This window comes from Nipponia nippon, unplaced genomic scaffold (genome assembly GCF_047370975.1).
Source record: "Nipponia nippon isolate SJK-2023a ecotype South Korea unplaced genomic scaffold, ASM4737097v1 scaffold_5, whole genome shotgun sequence".
NCBI lineage: Eukaryota > Metazoa > Chordata > Aves > Pelecaniformes > Threskiornithidae > Nipponia > Nipponia nippon.
In genome coordinates, this window is record NW_028262369.1 from 84,040,760 (window position 1) to 84,058,814 (window position 18,055).

Here is an 18,055-nt window from a genome sequence, read left to right on the forward strand (position 1 = left end):
TCAAGACCTGCACACACCACCACGCTACAGGCTGCAGTAAGCAACTGTCTGTAGCTGGCACTGGAAAATAAAGCGGCACCAGCCAGCAACAGAGGATGATAGCTGCCCTTTTACCATTCCAATCTCTGCCCCCAAGCCAGTCATGATGCTTTTTTTTCTCCTCCATCTTGCAGCACACGCCCTACTCCCCTGAGCCCTCCTCAAAGGCAAATGGGAAGCGGCAGAGCGATGTTTTGCATGTTCTCTCCTCCCCCCTTACATCTGTCCATTCCTCCACTCACGGAGCTCTAGGCTGTTCCTCAAGGCACAGACATGAAAGACATAGCAAGATGTGCCAGGCTTCTTCAAGCTATTTAAGCGTTCCTCAGATTCACCTCAGCGCATTTAAGCAACAAAGTATGCAATTAACTAGAAAGGAAAAGTGGTTTTTAATGGCTTCATCAGTAACAAGAGCCACTCAACTACTGGATAGAACTACTAATGTCTCTACTTATAAATATAGTACAGAAAGACAGACAGGACTTTTTGCAGAAAGACGGACATGATTCCAACTCCATTATCACCTTTTTATTGTTAAAAGGACAGATATTGACAGCGGAAAAATGGATGTTGCACAAGGAGAACATGACGTAGCTTTTACTGGTCCTTCAATTCCTTCAGTCTTCTGATCGCAGATTTGACTGTCACTGCAGAGGTGGTACTGGAAGAAGAAGCAGAGTCATCCGCACGTGGCGGTAGAACAACCCGCGCCAATGTTATTTTTTGGAGAAAGCACTAATCATTTCAAATAGTTATCGCCTGATTGCATTGTCAACATGAGGCTAATTCCACTTTGATTTTCATGACAACAAAGCGTAGGCCTTTGTCTACAGAAGCACACGCAACTTCACAAGCTACATCTCAACCCAAATTATCCAGTCATGCGTCGACTACGTGCACAAGTGCGTGGGCTCAAATTCCTAGCGACTGTCATGCGTGGGACAACAGTGTCTTCTACCAGAATTGGGGGGGAAGGAAACTAAAGAAAAGGAGTAAGCGAGGGCACCATCGCAATAAGGATTATAATGATTCAATGCTTTTAATATAAAAACAAAATATGGAAATCATGTTCCTTGGAGTAAACCTGGTTTTGCCTATTGTATCTGTGTCTTTGAACTGAAAAGGCTAGGGTAGTAATCACAAAAAATGCTGCTTAGGCTTTGAAAGAAGAGGTAAGAGTTCCCTTATGCAGCTAAAATTTTTATACAGTCAAAAGACTCAAGGAAGGAAAAATAATCCCCAGCTCAGACGCATAATTTATTAGAAGCTGTTGAAGCTCTTTTAGAATAGGTCAGTGGAACATCTGTCAGGGGTCATCCATACAGTTCATTCCACCCCAAGACGGCTGGATGAACGAGCCATCCTCGCTGCTCCTTTTTTTCCAACATCACAAAAAAAAGGGCCCAAGCATAATACCTCGTACAAGCAACAACTGCAGTTCACATCTCCAGTAAGAAATGCTACTACAGCCAAGGCACAAAAGAGACTACTTAAATAAAAATATTTGTTTCAGGATTTGCAGATGTTTCAATTTCTTTATTTAAAGTTTGGGAAAAGATGCAGAGCTTGCATTTTTGAAGAAGAAAACAACTACTTTGATAAAGCCCAGAGAGATAAAGAAATTTTTGGAGGGACCCATCAAAACCAGCAGCAGTAATATGATGGATCAAATACAATATTCTCAGAAGCTGCACAATCGATACTGGAAAGAATAGCAATCAAATCCAATTTGATCCATTCCAATCAGATTTTAACAATGCAGGCAAAAAAACCCCACATATCACTAACTCGAGACAGATCTACTTAATGGTTAGTAGACTAAAATAAAAAAAAAAAAAGCAAGCGCTATATTATGCTTCAGCTATGTGAGAATAAATGCTGATAGGAGCTTCTTCATGTCCTTACTTGTAAGTCCAGGCACCACCAGCAACTGTCTTCATGCAGGATCCACAGTGCCAGATACCCACGGCCTTCCTCTTCATTTTGGTCTGTAATAAAAAGAAAAAAAATGCACTCTCCATCAGCTGAAAAAGCCAAAGAACAAACTTCAGGCGAGGACTTCAGCATCACACCACAGCACTACCTATAAGCCTAGTTAAGACAGGCAAGGATCAGCGAATGTTTTTATTTAGATTCTTGAGAACAAAGAAAGTCCTTCTGAAACACTTTTTCATTCAGATATGAAGTGGGTCATTCCAACATGCATCATCAAAAATTCAGGTCTTTTTGAAGGAGAAAAATACTAAGGAGTTGCATTGGTCATAATAACCAAGATTCTCACCCGGTTTGATGACCAATGTAACACCGCTATTACTAGGGCTCTCTGGACGTCCCATGACCCCTCTAAACTGGACCCCCTTTGAATAGCACCTGAAGAGTGAGTGGTGGGTACTGAGCTCCTTTCACCTGGGCAAGTCTCCATCACCCTGCAAAGATGACACCGCATTTGCCTATACCTGTACTGGATTTAGGCAGCTCCGTAAATGGGGTTATCAACATTCTCACTTCACGTGAGAAAAACACTAAACAAACAAACAAACAAAAAGTAAATATTTTTAAAATTTTCAGCCACTTAAAGATACCTACTTTACAGATATCAAAAATTAGCTGGGCAAAGCACAAGCTGATGGGCCTCTGAAACTGTCAAAAAACAGATTTAAGAATGAATTTTGCATGAGCAGATAAGATTACTTATGAGAAACTCTTCCCCATCCAGAGTTATACAGCACACAAATGTAAGCAAGCAACTGCAATCAAAAGTTTTAAGTGGGAAAAGAAAGCTCTCTTCCTCCTCCAGGCAAGCTGCAAAGTTACTGAAGGAAAAAAAAGAAAAAGCCCAAGGCATGACTTAATTATCAGGATAACAAGCGTGTTGTTTTAATTCTGTCAAGTCTTTTTATTAGATACCTAAAACGTATAGTATGGCAACATTTCTCACTACTTTGTGTAATGAAATGTAATTTATGTTTTGTTTTCATTTAAGTATCACTAAACACGCATGTGAAATGTCTACTAACTCTCTTTATTTTATAAGGGATTCTGACAGTAGCCTAAAGCTCACAATAAACTAATCGCTGTCTCAAAACTAGTTCTCTCTTCAGTAGAAAAATTACCGAAGCATCAAATTGCATTTCTAGCACCAATAACAAAGTTATTTTTAATGACTTTTTTTAGGGAAGGCCGTCTCTCACCTTGCCGCAGAAGGAGCAGGTATACTTGGCATGCTGGCTAATTTCAATCTTCTTCACCATTTTCCTAAGGGACGCGCCGTAACGGGTACCATATTTACCCACAATCCCAACCTTCTTGGTGCGCTTAGCCTGTCGGGAGGCAAACCAGAACAAGCTTCAGCTTTACGGAGCTCGCCATCTCCTCGGCAGCTGCCCTCTCCTGACACAGCAAAGCGCCCAGCGCTCCAAGGCAGCGCCGCAGCCGGCCAACGCCTCTCCCTCACGTCGCAGAAGCTACGGAGCGGCAAGAGGCGCAGGCTGCCGCGGCCTCCCAGCTCCCGCTGGGCACCCGGGCCCGGCCTCTTCCCGGGACGCCCGTTCGGTCTTCCAGCGTCTCCCCCCCGCGCCCTGCCGTTCCCCTCGCTCGGCCATCTCCCCCAGGCCACCCCGGCGGCAGCGAGCCCCTCCCGCAGCCCAGCCAGGTGAACGGGGCCTGCTCGGGGGCAGAGCCCACACAGGGGCCCAGCTTGCAGGCGCTCCCGCTCCGTGCCGCACCCGCGGCGGGCTCCGCACTGCCACCCGCCGTGCCCCAGGCCCTCAGGGCGGCGGCCCCGGGGCGGATGGCGGCAGATGAGCCGCGGCGCCCCGGCCCCACTCACCATCTTCCTGCCCGGCGCCTACGCGGAGAGAGGAAACGGCAACTGCGCAGGCGCAGTATGAGCCGTCGCCGCCGGAAGTGATGATAGGCGACGGAGCGTGGAGCGGATGGGACTCGGAGTGGGCCTGTCTGCACCGCGGCGGTGCGTAGCTCTATGGTCGCGCTGTATATTCTGTACCTTTATCCCACGACAACAGGGTTCTCTCAAGCCTAAAGCACACAAACCGGAACGCAGCTGCGGCCTGATGGTGGAAGATGCATCGCTCAGAAAACATCATGCACGAGTGTGAAACCCAAGCGGTACGTCAGCCCCAGCAGCACTGGAGGGGAGAGCTCAAGAGTAGCGCAAGAGCTCAGATTCCTGGATTTCCACCCAAGGAGGTCACACCAGGAAAGGAGATGGAGCAGTTACATTCACTCACCTCATTTTCAAAGAGAATAAGTAGTAGGTAGATGTCAATTAAACAAGTAACAGCAAACCAGACCGGAGCCACAGAAGGGGTAAGAAAAAATCATATATATTATATATAAATCAATGAGGATGAATTCTCATCTTAGCCCTAAACCCAGAGGTTTCACGATAACCCGATCAGGTGCAACCACGGCATCTACCCGCTTTCCTTGGGGTCATCCAGTGTGGAGGCAACCAGCCACGAAAGCCCCCGCGTGCCGCCGGGGGGGGGTGAGGGGAGCCGGCACCCGGGGCCCCCAGGCTGCCTCCGCCACAGCGGCAAAGCATGAGGCCGGGACCCGGGAGGGTACACGAAACGCGTACCAACGCCGCTGAGCTGCAATGCTCGTAACAGGATTAACAACCCATTAACCTCCATTAAGAAATCCAATCGCGTTAGCCCGACAGCTTTTTAACGCGCAGAGCCGGCTGCAGCGCATCCCCTCCGGCCGGGAGGGAGCCGGGGCTGCCCAGCCCACCCGGAGAAACCAGCCCCGCGTACTTTTTGCAGGTGCTTTTCCTCCCGGGACAGCCCCATGCCCGCCCCAGCTGTCTCGAGCCATGACAGCCCTCCTCTTCGTTTGCAGTCTATTTAATTAATAGGGAATTAACGACGAGAGCGTACCCTGCCACTACGTTAACCTTTCCCTGGCTGGGGCCCGTACTTTCAGAGACGCTCGTGGACAGATGCCGCATCCCCTCTTGGCTCTTGCTTTGAGGGTTTGGACACTCACATTTTTAATTCCCTCTGTCATGGCAGGTTCCCTGTTCCTCCATCATTCCTGCAAGCTCTCCTCCCGCCCAAGCAGGTCCTCCTAGGAGCTGGTGGGCCAGAGCCCTGTTCCAGGTGAGTGCTCAGCGGGGCTTTAGGCAACGGCATTTGTATCTCCCTCTGTTGAGTCAAAATCTCATTTGCTATATCCTAGGAATGTATTTGCCCTTTCCCGATCCTCATCATAATGACGACTCACAGGATATGCCTTTGATACCAATATATTAAATAGAAGGAAAAAAAAAGAAAAAATAAGAAGTTCCTTTGGCTGCTTTGTGACTATTTGGTTAAAAAAAACAAAACAAAACAAAACAAAAAACCCCCAACAACTCAGCCAACACATCCTGCTATTCTCCAGTCTGCACCTACAGAGTTAAAGTTCACCGTGACAGTACAGCGCGTGGTCATATCCTTCATCTACCAGTATTACAGACAGCTCGGCCAACAACCGAACCCAGCCCCTCAGACGACAGCCATTCCCAGCACCACCAAAATACACGTTTCCAAGTGACTGAGAGGATGGATGGACGCCGACAGGCCAGCACAGCTCCAAAAGCCTTGCCTTGACAGTCCACGCCCTTGAACTCTTCTGCGCGCCCCAGGCCGGCCAGCTTCACGTACTGAAGACTTAGTTCAAACTGCTCCATTTTATTGTTTGTGTATTTTTTTCTGTTGTTCCTGGTTTGGCAACCTTCCTGAAAACATGCCTTTCTCTAGCAAGGGTGAGAGCAGACACAGGTGTACAAGCAGGCAACCAGTCACAGTAAGATGCTGCAAGATCCAGTAAGATGGGTCCTTCCCTTTGCTCTATTGGGCTTTAGACAATGCCAAAACGTTAGTTATACCATCTTCGATGGGCAGGTGTAAGAGTCCCCAAGAGCACTGCGTGTTCCAGAGCCTGCCCGTGGGTCTCGCTGGCAACCTGCATGCTACCTTGTACAAATTCTCATCAGCAAGCCTTGGAGATCCTGTCTGAGCCAGCTGGCAGCTTCCCAACCACCTCCTCATCATATTAATGACACACTAATAGTGTAATTGGGCTAAGGCCTGCACAGTCTTTCCAATCCCTTGATGTAATGACTAAAAGCACTTTCCTGCAAGATTCTTCTCCCCTTTTTTCATCTAGTAAGGATAAAGCGAATCTCAAGTGTACTTGAAGAGCGTTTGTAACTCTGCAGCAAACCAGCTGAGATTTTATGGGCCCTAACAAAGAAAGAGTACGCCTAGCATTCCTCTAACAGGGCTGGGATTTATCAATATATGGATAAGATAAATTGAGTTTATGAGAAGCAGAATTCTCCAAGGGTACTTTCAGCAGATTTCAGAAAAGTACTATTTTGAAATAGCTGTAAGCTTTACACGGAGGAAGAGAATTACTCCTACAGGACATGACAATATGGGTACACAAATAATGTCTTCCTTTTTTTTTTTTCAGTAGGCAGACAGCAACATTTCTCACCCCTTACTCAGAACAACTCTCTCTGCAAGTAGAAAGATCACATGTCCTAGAAACAGATTAAATACCCTGTGTTCAAGAAGAAAGACATTTAAAAATGTTGAAAAGCTTGTATTTATCTCCTAGTCCGCTGTTGGAGCAAGAGAAATGATGTTTAGCTCTCCATCTCGAATCCAGAGATAAAGCATTTCCTTCAGTTGGCCAGTCACAGGATCCTCAGTCCTACTCCTCTTCACTGGCACATGTGCCAAAGCACCTTCTGCAGTCACGAATGAAAAGCAAGTCAATTGCATACACAGCCTGTAGGGCATTTCCATGACACTTGCTGAAAACACAATAATCAAACCCTTCGAAGCAGGAAAAAAATGTCCCAGTTATTATCAGGTTGATCTTCTAGCACAAACTTTTTCGTCCTCGACCATGGAAGAGAGGGCTTTTTGTCAGTGTCTGGTATCTGCACACAGCCAAGCATGCTGCCTGCGCAGCATGTTAGCTCCTGGTCTCCAGAAGCTAAATGTAAGCCTTGAGTTTTCTTTTCCCCCACCCTTCTCTAGAGATTATGGCTGTAAACATAGCTAACTGGTACCTCTGTGAAATTATACCTTCTCCTGTACTCCCTGGTCACATTTGCTTAACACTACCCCATTTCCAACTATTTTTAAGTACTAAGACCAGAAGTGCAAAAGACACTCATTTGGGATCACGCTACACCACACTGGCAATAATACACAAGAATATGAAGACCAGCCAGAGATGCCTGAAAAGATCGGTTGTGATAAACAGAGCCATTTGCCTTTACATCAGGCCCACATCAAAAGTGGCCTCTAGAGTTTTTGCAGAGGCATCACCTCCGTGAAGTGGAATCAGGCCATGCCCAAGGGACAGCAAATGTGTCACAAGCTCCTGAAAGGACCCAAAGAGCAGTTTTGCTCAGGCACCAAGGCTGGGAGTTCAGGTCTCCCAGCTCACAGGGCTGAGAGGATGATTGAGACTATCACAAATCAAAAACAGGTATTTTAATCACTGCATCAAGCAACAGTGCTGCTTTTGGCATTCTCAGTGTAACCTGCACAGACCTGTAATGGGAGCAAATAACAGGTCCTAGGGTACCAGCCTGAATGTCTTATGCAAGTAGTTGTTGATTCATCTATAAGCAAAGTATCATGGGAGTTTCCCATTTGAAAGTTGATGCGTTTTAGAAAGGACAAAAGGAAGTGTCCCCAAAAAGACCTATCCTAGCCATTGTAAATATTTTAAAAAACTCATATTTCCACTGCATCATGTATTTCTTAAGCTTAAGGTCCAAATGGGACATGAAATTCTAAAACAGAAAAAGTACCAAAAGCTTGGGAACCACAACTTAAACCAACTTTTTATTTGAACAGTTCAGTCCAGAATCAGTTTCTTACAAATAGAGAACAAAAGTCCGCACATGTCCCCCTCTCCTCACTGATTTGTGGAAATCAGTCTCGTGTCTTGAAGAACACACACAAACACCCCCTTCCTGAGCAGCCAGGCTTAATTCCTGGCAGTCAGCACAAGCTTCACCCTCCACTGAGACAAGAAGCACGTGTCATGGAGCAGGTCCTAAGATTCAGCAGATGAGGCCAGAGATCAGTGTGCTCAGGCAGACATGTGCCTCACAGGCAATACACACCTGGCAGACAGTTATACTGCTTAGTTTCAAGGTACTGACTGCTCTGCACGGATAAAAATCTGGGGCTCTCCCTCCTCTCCCCCACCTCCACAAAACATCAAGATCTGTCTGGATCTTTTCTCCTCACTGCCAAACTGAATACCAGAGAGCCAGTTTGTAAGTGACCCACGCAAGGGCCCAATTTTGCTAGTGAACTGACTCCTATAAATACAGGCTAAAATTCTTGGAGATGGAAGACTGATTGTTAAAAGTACTCTGTAGCTACCGAGAAATTAGTTTTCACAACAGTTCTGCCTTGTGGACAGACAGACATTATCTGCTTTTGAAACAAAACAACTGTGGAAGCTGACATGCTGAAACAAAGCACCGTGCTACTTGCCTATGGCCACTCAGTCAGCAGCAAAACCAGGACTACAAAACCTGCAGGCTGCCAGGTGTGCCCTGCTCATCTGTCACGCTGTCAGATCCTTCTCATCCTTTGAGATGAAATGCACCAGAGATACAAAAAACTTAAAGTCTTTTATTTTTGAAAACTCAAAAAATAATACTTGATTGCTGTTTTCTCCCTTTTAATTTAAAAAAAATCTCTTAGGCCCCTTCTCTTTTGCTGTCACCATTACACTTTTAAAAAATCCTCAATACGCCGCTTTTTGGGGGAACTCACTGAACACGTCTCTCCTTCTGTATCTTGCAAGGCACTGCCAGAGTCAAACTCACAGCAAGCATCAGCTGCCTCCAAAAGCAAAACTTCATCAATGTCGTCTTTGCTCTCAGAGAAGGTCCTCTGGAAAAGGTCATAGATGGTCTTCTGCTTTGGATCTGGCTGAGAAATTAGAACAGACAGAATCTGCACACACATTGTCATGTACAAACAAAGTGAGCAACAATCAGAGGGCACTCCCCGAGACAGTACACATGTGTGTATATCTCATATGCTATATATACACACACACATATACATATATCTCAGAGACATATATATGCTATGGAGGCTATCATGTCTCCTTGCATGCAGCAGGTTTGGGAACACTCTGTGGAAAGTCCAAGTCAAGGCATGGATCCTGGAAGGAGTTGGAGAATCTGGTCTGTGGCCTTAAAGGCAGAACAGGGGTAAGGTCAGCCTCCCAATCACCTGCCAATCTAGATGTACACAAGCCAAAGTCCATTTAGCCTCTCCCAGGGACCATCGATATTCTTTCAGGTCAATTACCTTAGGGCAGTAATTAGTAGATTCAGCTGTTTTGGACAAACTGGTTTCTGAAAGACCAGCTTCCCCCAACACTTTGATTTTCCCTTGAATCATTGGCCTAGGAGAGATAAACAGATATTACTGAAAGGAAGAAAATATCATGCAAAGACACTCTCATTTACTATGTGTAGATGAAAAAAAGATGTAACAGGGGTATAAAGATGGCTTGGAACTAATCAAAGCTTGTTAGTTCCTTAACCTGTCTTGCTCTTGTTTATGACGACTGTATGCTGTCTCGGGATATCAGTCAATCCACTTTAAATAAGTAACAAGAAGAGGATTTCAGGCTATAAATATTTGGAGAGCACACATATCCAATAGCAAAACTAGTTGACTGAGGCAACAGCAATGGTATGAAGTTAGAACAAGAAGATGCAGCTAAAGGGAATCGCAATAGCCTGTGTGTTCAGTCTCCGAGGCAAGCAATGGTAATCCCCAGCAAGAGACACATAAGCATTTCTAGGGTATCTCCCAATATGCTGCAGGAGAAAGAATTCATCACTGGCCGCCCAAGAGGTCCCAACTGCACCTGCAGACTGGATACTTTGAAAGAAGCAAAGGCCACAGCACATAATTGTGCATTTACCAAATAGCCTTGTCTTCTTATTCTTTTTCTTGCCTTTAAAAAGGATGCCACTGTCCTCCTTTGAAGAGCCGTATTTCCTTCCCATTAAGCATTAATGACTGCATGGACAGCATTTCACAAATAAAGGCAGAATTACTGTCTACTTTCCATGAAACGTGGGCGATGCATCAGTTTCCAGATCCCTGCATTGTAGGGTTATAATTATTTGCCATCATGATATTCTGGGAACTGCACAAGTTAACTTAGTTCATTTGTTCCTTTAAACAAGGTAATAAAGATGTAGTTTTGGACTTCAAATGAACCAGCTAGTAGATAATCTCTTTTCATCATTTGCAGGTCAGTTCCCTTGCAGCACTAAGGATTCCTGGGATCCTCCTGTTCCACAGGAAGTCAGATTCCCCAGCCCTAAGGACCAGTGTCCACTGATAGCTCTCACTGCAGCCAAAAAGGCTCAGACCACAACTCTTCAGAGGTGGGTTAGGAGCACTTCTTTAACCCATCCAAAGGGCGCACTGAAGAGCAAGAGGAAAGCAACAGTGCAGTCCTCCTCCACAGCTCCCTGTCCAAGCGCTCAGGAGCCAGATTGCTCCTCAGACCTGATCCATAATGCACTGAACCATCTCCAGTGCCTGTTGACTTTGCTTGAAAGTATTCAGCACTTCCCAGTACCCTAGCACATGAATGCCCTGGGCTGTATCTAAGACAATTCCTTCTCCTTATACAGAGGCTGTGAAGGTTTTAGATGCATCGGCTCTCCCAGAATTTCTCTCAACAGCCCTTTCTTTATCACATAACTACTTTTATTCCTCCTGCTTGTCATCCACTTAGTTATGTCCACTGTGGCCAGGCCATGTCACCAGCTCATAGCAGCCCTGACTGGCAGTTATTGCTCCTCCCCTCACAGGCTGTGGAAAGCAGCACTAACTTTAAGCACCTTACATCACGTATGTGACAAACAGTGAAAACAAGTGGCAGGAGAATCAAAGGGTCTTTCTTATTTCCTACCATAAGTAGTCATCTGCTGTGCCTTTAGCCACCAGGTAGTGAACATTAACAGAGCTGGTCTGTCCAATTCGATGTGCCCGATCTTCTGCTTGGATCAAAACCTTTATGTAAAAACATGACAAAGAAAATAAAGTGAGAGCTGCAACATCTAAGAAATAGTGTAAGCACTAGAGAACACGGATATCTCCTTTCTTGTGCTTAGTGACTATTTCTCATCTGGATCCTGTTGACACCTGCATCCTCAAACGCAGACTAAGCCCAGAAGTAATCTGGTGCACCGGGTTCCCAAAAGGTACTGAGCATTTTTCAAAATTAGAGGGTGAGCACTGATGATGGACTCTTTCAGGTCTTGGCTGGGCACGTTGTTGAGAGCTCTGTCAAGTTAAGAAACAGGAGCATGTTTCCCTTTCACACCATCGTCTCCAGCCAGCAAGCTGTGTAACCAGCCTCATTGGTTCAAGCCCAGGCACCTGGGAGCGCACAGACAAGTAGCCATCAGCAAAAGAAAGAGAAAAACCCTAAAGAAAGTCTCTTGCCCATTACATCTCCTCCGAAGCGCCAATATTCTGCCCTCCAGGGAGCATCCAACCCCTGTCCCCTCCAGTACGCATACCCCCGGATTCCAGAAGAGCTCTGCAAACACCACCAGGTCCGCAGCAGACAGTGTCAGGCCCATGTTTGCAGCAGTGAGGGACAGGACAGCCACAGCCTGCTTCTCCGAGATCTGGAACTTGTGGCACAGAGACTGCCGCTCGGCTGAAGATGTGGAGCCGTCAATGCGAATGTATTCAACATGCTGTGACAAGCCAGAAGAATATACTTGTTAGAAGCCTTGTGTCCCCTTTCCTGTATCCTACTTCCATGTTTTAGTGGATTCTGTTTCCCTTCCCCATGGCAGAACCAGGAAAGTAAAAAGTCAACAGTGGTATTTTATGACTTTTCCTCATCTTTAAGGCAGAGGCACTGTAGCTCAGCACATAACGTACCTCCCCTCTATTCACAATGCATGACTTGCTCCTATATCCATCGCTCTCTCACTGGTCCTGAGCAACAGGAAGAATAGCAACAAGCTGGCAACTCAGGTACAGTGGAAAGGCAACTGGATTAATATGAAGCTGAACATTGTGTGCTGATGTTACAGCTGCTACAACCTCCCCAACCTCCCTAAGTCTTCCCCTGTTTGCGATGGGAGGAGATGGGATCCTACACATCTCAGTTGCCCTGTGGTAGGCTCAGGAGAGGCACAACAAACTTGGGTGATGCAGGGCTGTAACTCTTTAGTGTCCAATCTCCTTGCTACCACAGGGGCAGCAAAGTCACCACTGCCACTGTGGTTGATAGTTTGGAATATTAACTTAAACCATCCTTCACACTGCCCCAGCATGACCCAGAACTCTTTCGGGGCATCCATGGAAATCTCTCATGAATAATTAGCCAAACACTTTTGAAATCAGACAGATGATTGGCAGGTCTATCAAGTCTCCCTACAGTATCCCAGTTCAAAAATGTAAAAGCACCACAGAGATAAAGGAAGGCAGCCATAGCTGGACTTGGGTTGTTACATTCTCCCTCTCTGAGGAAAGCCTGCAGGACAAAGCAGAGATGGCCACACATGGTAACATTCTTCCAAGAATTCACAAGCTCCAGGGCAGATGATGGAGATTAAAGAACATATTTAACAACAAAAGCCATTCAGCTAATACAAAGTGCATCCTGTGAGTCATTCACATCGACAGCTCAGCTCCCTTGGTGAAGGGTACATTCAGAAGCACAGCAAGTAGAAATTATCTCTGCCACTAACCTTCATAAACTATCTGACTGGCCATAACTCTGGGGAGCTCTTAAACAGCTTTGAAGCTGGAATAGTGATAAGCTTAAGACAAGTCAGTCAACTACTTACTTTCTTCTCCAGCTCTGCAACTATTGCATCCAGCACTATCTTGTGATGAGCAAACACCAGGAATTTATGATTCCCACTTTCCAGTAACTCCAGGATGTATTCTCTACATGAAAAAGGAAAAAACAAAACAAAACAAAACTCTATAAATTATGTGCTGAGAGAATACAGGCTTTGCTCACAACCAGTTTTAAAGATACTGCTCATCTGTACACAGAAACTAGGAAACAGGCTAGCATAAAAAAGTTGCAGTAAAATGCAAGTAGCAAGTCAAGTCTCCTACAGATTAAAAAAGACACTGCAGGAAAATCCACTCATTTTTCTTCACCACAGCTGGACAGCTGCCTACATTTATACTTGTGTTTCACTGAGAATCAATTTATTATACCATACTTGAAACATGACATCCCAGACCAAATCAACTGGAAGTCATCTACACTTACTTGACGATCTCATTCACCCTTCTGTATTTCTAACTTTTGCACAATCACAATACACTAAGATAACCTGTATACAATTATCCTTTCTATGTTTACTTAAGATTGTTTTTATTTTAGAAGAAAAGCCCTCTAAATGCGTGGATCAGAGTATCCTAAAAGTAGCTTTTCTTGCAAGGGTTCACACTGACAATTTACTACAGCTTAACAACCTAAATATATCAGCTATTTCTAGAAATTATCCATATGCATATAGGCTAATGACCAATGAAAGGTAACAAGACTCCTTTTAAACGCAGTTAAACAGTGTTAATTAAATGAAAACACCTGGTTTTTGCCACGGACCAACAGGAGAGCTACAGAATCCATTTCTGTGCAGTAACTTGTGATACAATCAGGTCAACTGGAGCCTGAAAAACACCTGTAAGCCTAAAATTTGTAACTAAGTACAGCAACAGCCATCAGAATGGATGATGCAAATGTCATCTTTTCTTTGGAATAGCAAAATTGTTGCAAAGATCAGGAATACCAAGTTCTTTGCTAAATACAACACAGCTTAGGTGAGCAGCAACTGTCAGAAAACACCAAGCGGGATTTCCAGTGCTATATTAAGGTGTATCAGTGCTTTGCAGACAGCTCCCAGGGTTCGTGATGTTCAGATCCCAATTATGTGACAATATCATTTAACAAAGAAATCTAGGAGACGTGGGATTGCTGGATTTCAAAGCAAAACAAATATCAAAGTGAACATTCAGTGCAGCAAGCAGATGCCAACACATCACAATTATTTTGTATCTCATTCCCATATTCCATTTAACAAATGGCTAGTCATTTCAATGGAAGCCATGGAAGACACTGTCATCAAGGGTAAGACATGGGAGGTGCTGATGATCATAGGACAGTATCATTAGCTAGATGGTACTGTACCTTAGCAGCTTATAATAAGTGTTATTTTAAATGCTACTAAACTCCAGAAAAAAGTGGACTAGCTCCTACCAGACAGTCAAGTAAACTGCACTTCATGGTTTTATATTCAGTTCACACTTCCAACTGAAATAAAATGAAGAAAGTCTTCTAACTGTTCACTAGCATAAAAGGAAGAAACTCTTCTACAGAAATGAGTGCTGGGACTCTGAAGTGCAGTTCTGTGCCAAACAGGCAAATTCTGCAGCAAGGTCTGAGACTGTGAAATCACAAAGTGCACATCAGCTGGTCCTTACGTTCAGAGGGCTATGGAAAAGTAAACTGTTTTCATGTTATTAGCATACTATTTATTAAAAAGTCATGTTATATGACCTAAAGCAACTCCTTTACAGTCCCAGCAGAAAGGCTAAGGATGAAAGGGCACGGAAAGTCACAGAAGGAAATTATTCCTAAGGAAGACAGAATTAAAAACACACCTGTGATAGAAAACTTTTGCTACTGAGGTCCCACGTGAGCTCTGTGGAAGAGCCAAGAACTTCAGTAGGGGTGGTGACATCCTTAAAGCATGCTACAACTAAAGCTCAGTCCATCTCATAAGGTTTTGGCTCAGGGTTCCTGCTGCAGCAGGACTGCAGCGTCTGTTTTCTCAAATTCTGTTAATACTTTTAGTTTCATTACTCCCCCCCTCCTTAAACTGAAATAGGGTCCGGACCAGGGAACTTGATCCAAGTCCCAAACACCAAGTAATTTTAGATGGTTCAAATGACAGTTTAGATCCATATCTGGAATGAAATCAGAAGACTCACTCAGCCTAGGAACTCCAAGAGAAGAAAACGTTTAGCGCGTTGTAATTAAAATAAATTTTTTCTAAGCTGGCTTGAGGCTATGCTTCATGTCCCTGCACTGTTATCTCTAAGGCACCATTTTCCTGTTCTCAGCGGAAAAACATATTTTACTAGGCAAGAATGAAGCAATGACATGCAGCTTACATGACTGAGTGGATTTTAGCTTCTGCCGTTCTGCTGTAGAAGAGGAGAAGAGCTTCCTTCTCCTGTTGTTTCTGCAGAGAGAAAGATAAATAAATGTGAGTCTCAGAAATGCCTTTTCTCTTTCTTGCTTACAGAACTGGGATGTCTGCTGCTGCCAATAAACACTTTGCTAGGAAAAAAATCAGCCTAAAAATGCACAACAAAAGGGGGCTGGAGGGGGAAGTCTCCTACTCACCACTGGGTATGGCAGATACTCACACACTCTTATTTCTGACACCTCCCTTCCTACCTCCTACTCAACTCCTACAAGTTGGATGACAAGCATGTCACAGATGTAGTTTTGGTTGAGAAAGCATTTCCCTAACTAAAATGGCAAGGAAAAACTCCTAAGTTCTTACAGAACTGTATTAGCAACCTAAGAGCCTAGAACATGTATTTGCCATCCATACAAGAAAAACAAACCAAAAAAGCAAAAATACATTTTTCACATTTTTGTCTACTGCTCTGTTCACAACACAGCTTCAACAAGGCTGTGTTCGTAGGGCGAACGGGATCACAAGGCAAGACAGAAGAGTAAGTACAGAGGCAGGAGGTATGAAAGACAATTAGAAAGGACTCATGAGTGACGAAAAAAGAGAGAGGAAGTGGTATTTCACAAAGGGACAAAGTAGACCACATAAATCAAAAGGAAAAAAAGCTGAACTATTTTGATTGTGTTGTACATTCTGTGCAAACTGTGCCTTCAACAGCCTTCCACTGTGCCTTCACATGAGGTGTGGCTCTGACCTTCCTTGGAACTCAAGGTACTGTTTTTCCACCGATGTTTTTAAATAAAGGTACCTGAAATACCAATGGCTCATCATGAAAATAGTTTCTGACTTACACTTCCATATCCTTTGGCCATCTTCTTTGCTTCAGCTGCCAAGACAGCTTTGGTCTTTGCACTGATGCCTTCAGGAGCCACCACAACCATTTTGCGTTGCTTTGCTGGAAGCTGGGAAAGCACATCTGATTTCAGACGTCGGATCATGATGGACTCTTCCAGCAAAATTTTCAGTTCAGTTAAGTTGGATGATCCAGAGTAGTCCCAACCCCACGGCATCTGGGAAAGATCAAAGCAGTTATCAGCGTCAAACTTACAAGAGACTGACTCTTCTGGTCTGCAGGTGATCAAAGAGTAGAGTAAAATTCCAGGGAAACTGGACAAGGCAAGAACTTAATGGTCAGTAGGAAGAGAGATTTGACAAAAATGGCAATAAGATAGAAGTGTACAAATTAATTCACCCAACATGAGGAGGTTACTCACAAACTTCCCTTCTTCCTATCTACAAGTGCTCTGGGAGGTGCAGGGAAGAGGACTGCACAGAACGGTAGGGATCCCTACCACAGCACTGTACCCTGGTATTCATCCTCACGCAGCAAGGTGTCCCAGCTCTCCACTTGCAGCTTTGGGCAGGCTGACAGAAATCAATGCAGTTCTGTGCACACACATTTACCTCAGCTTTAAGCAGAGAGAGACAAAAAATCTTCTCTAACTGCATGAGGACAAAAATCCTTAACCTAAAATCCTTCACAGAGATGCTACACTTGTCTGGCATGCCTAGTAAATGCTAGGTCAAAATTGCCTGCTTTCCACTGTGACCTGTCTCTTGATCTGCTTCCTGACATACTCTGTTTCTGCCATTACCATGTTTGGCTCAGACTCAAGCAAACTATAAATAAATTGTGGCCCAAAATACATCAGTCCAAGCATTGTCTCTTCAAAGCATCATCACTTCAAAGCTCCTCTGAACAAACCCTTCGTTTACTCCTCCTTGAAGCACTTGCCTCTGAACCTGCCCTATCCTCCAAGATCCTGTGTGCAGACAATATATATCTGTTCAATTAATCTCAGCTCATCACTTCTCCTACTAGTAACCCCACAGCCTATCATTTGTTCTCTGGGAAAGAACAACTAAGCTGACAAACAGTGGCATCAAATTGGTACATTCCCCAAAAGAAACATCTTTAAACAACTTACTTTTGGACAGGAGACCAAGGTTTTTTATGCTGACTTAAAGGATAAAGAGATACCTTTCTTCTGAAGTTTCACAAATAAGTATATGAAATACAGTTACAGTAATACCAAGAAAACCAAGGTGGTGGTGAGGGGAGTGGAATCTTCCTCACAGCTCTAATTCCAAGTCTTACTGACAGCGTCACCAAAAAAAGCCAAAAATACAACCTCTGGTCTTGGAATAACAACTCAAAGTAACTCCCTACATATATATACATACACCCTCCTGAACTGCACATAACGGAGATGTGAGGAGCTTCAGCATCAACCCATTTGATCTGCTGCTCTACTCTCATTGCACCACATTAATTGCTAAAATAGATTTAACCATAAAATCGTATTTCTTTTATTTTCCTTCCACAAGAGAAACCTGCTGCAACACAGAACTGGAAGTAAAACAGGAAAAAGCTCCAAAGTATTCACTGCACCCTCCATCCTCCTGTAGAGTGCATGAGACAAAAAAATAAATCATACCAGCCATGAGGTTAGTCACATTACTGACTGTATTAAGGGATGGTGCTTTGACAGAACAGGGATGAGAACATGCTATGAGACAGAAAGAGGAGGAATCAAACAGCTCATAGGCAATTAAGACCTCTCTGATATCTGGAAGTGAGCATTCCTGCTTCAGGTTGAGGCATAACAGGACAATCTGCAATTTTACTGCTATGTTGTACTGATGTGAAACATTAACTGACTTCAGATTCTG

The 18,055-nt window shown here is 44.4% G+C and overlaps 2 protein-coding genes and 1 long non-coding RNA gene across 10 annotated transcripts in view; 1 reads left to right on the top strand and 2 right to left on the bottom strand.

Annotated features, from left to right (window-relative positions):
• Nucleotides 1–552: 552 nt before the first annotated feature.
• RPL37A (ribosomal protein L37a) lies at nucleotides 553–4,006 on the bottom strand. The gene is made up of 4 exons (XM_009472240.2): nucleotides 3,869–4,006; nucleotides 3,231–3,359; nucleotides 1,945–2,027; nucleotides 553–700 (listed from the first exon to the last, which is right to left on the bottom strand). The coding sequence occupies exons 1-4, from the start codon at nucleotides 3,869–3,871 to the stop codon at nucleotides 637–639; spliced, it is 279 nt and encodes a 92-aa protein (XP_009470515.1). The 5' UTR covers nucleotides 3,872–4,006; the 3' UTR covers nucleotides 553–636.
• The window catches only part of SMARCAL1 (SNF2 related chromatin remodeling annealing helicase 1), a 42,862-nt gene continuing 28,744 nt past the window's right edge, over nucleotides 3,938–18,055 (bottom strand). For 4 of the 8 annotated variants that reach the window (XM_087730947.1, XM_087730946.1, XM_087730952.1 and 1 more), the window contains 8 exons: nucleotides 16,174–16,392; nucleotides 15,291–15,361; nucleotides 12,944–13,046; nucleotides 11,657–11,839; nucleotides 11,044–11,144; nucleotides 9,414–9,510; nucleotides 8,868–9,026; nucleotides 3,980–4,109 (listed from right to left, as the gene is read on the bottom strand). In XM_087730947.1, the coding sequence (XP_087587073.1) occupies nucleotides 4,020–4,109; nucleotides 8,868–9,026; nucleotides 9,414–9,510; nucleotides 11,044–11,144; nucleotides 11,657–11,839; nucleotides 12,944–13,046; nucleotides 15,291–15,361; nucleotides 16,174–16,392 (1,023 nt within the window). In that variant the 3' untranslated portion in view covers nucleotides 3,980–4,019. Of the gene's footprint in view, nucleotides 4,110–8,703; nucleotides 9,027–9,413; nucleotides 9,511–11,043; nucleotides 11,145–11,656; nucleotides 11,840–12,943; nucleotides 13,047–15,290; nucleotides 15,362–16,173; nucleotides 16,393–18,055 lie in introns of those variants that run through there. The other 4 variants (XM_087730951.1, XM_087730948.1, XM_087730953.1 and 1 more) reach the window with 2 other exon arrangements.
• On the top strand, nucleotides 4,243–8,559 carry LOC148052368 (uncharacterized). The gene is made up of 3 exons (XR_015698675.1): nucleotides 4,243–4,368; nucleotides 5,079–5,165; nucleotides 5,245–8,559. It is a non-coding gene; the product is annotated as an uncharacterized LOC148052368 (long non-coding RNA).

Coding starts and splice junctions, on each gene's coding strand:
- RPL37A (XM_009472240.2), bottom strand. Junction 2,028..3,230: donor CCTGCTCCTTCTGCGGCAAG/GTGAGAGACGGC, acceptor TTTTTATTACAG/ACCAAAATGAAGAGGAAGGC. Junction 701..1,944: donor GGTGGTGCCTGGACTTACAA/GTAAGGACATGA, acceptor TTCTTCTTCCAG/TACCACCTCTGCAGTGACAG.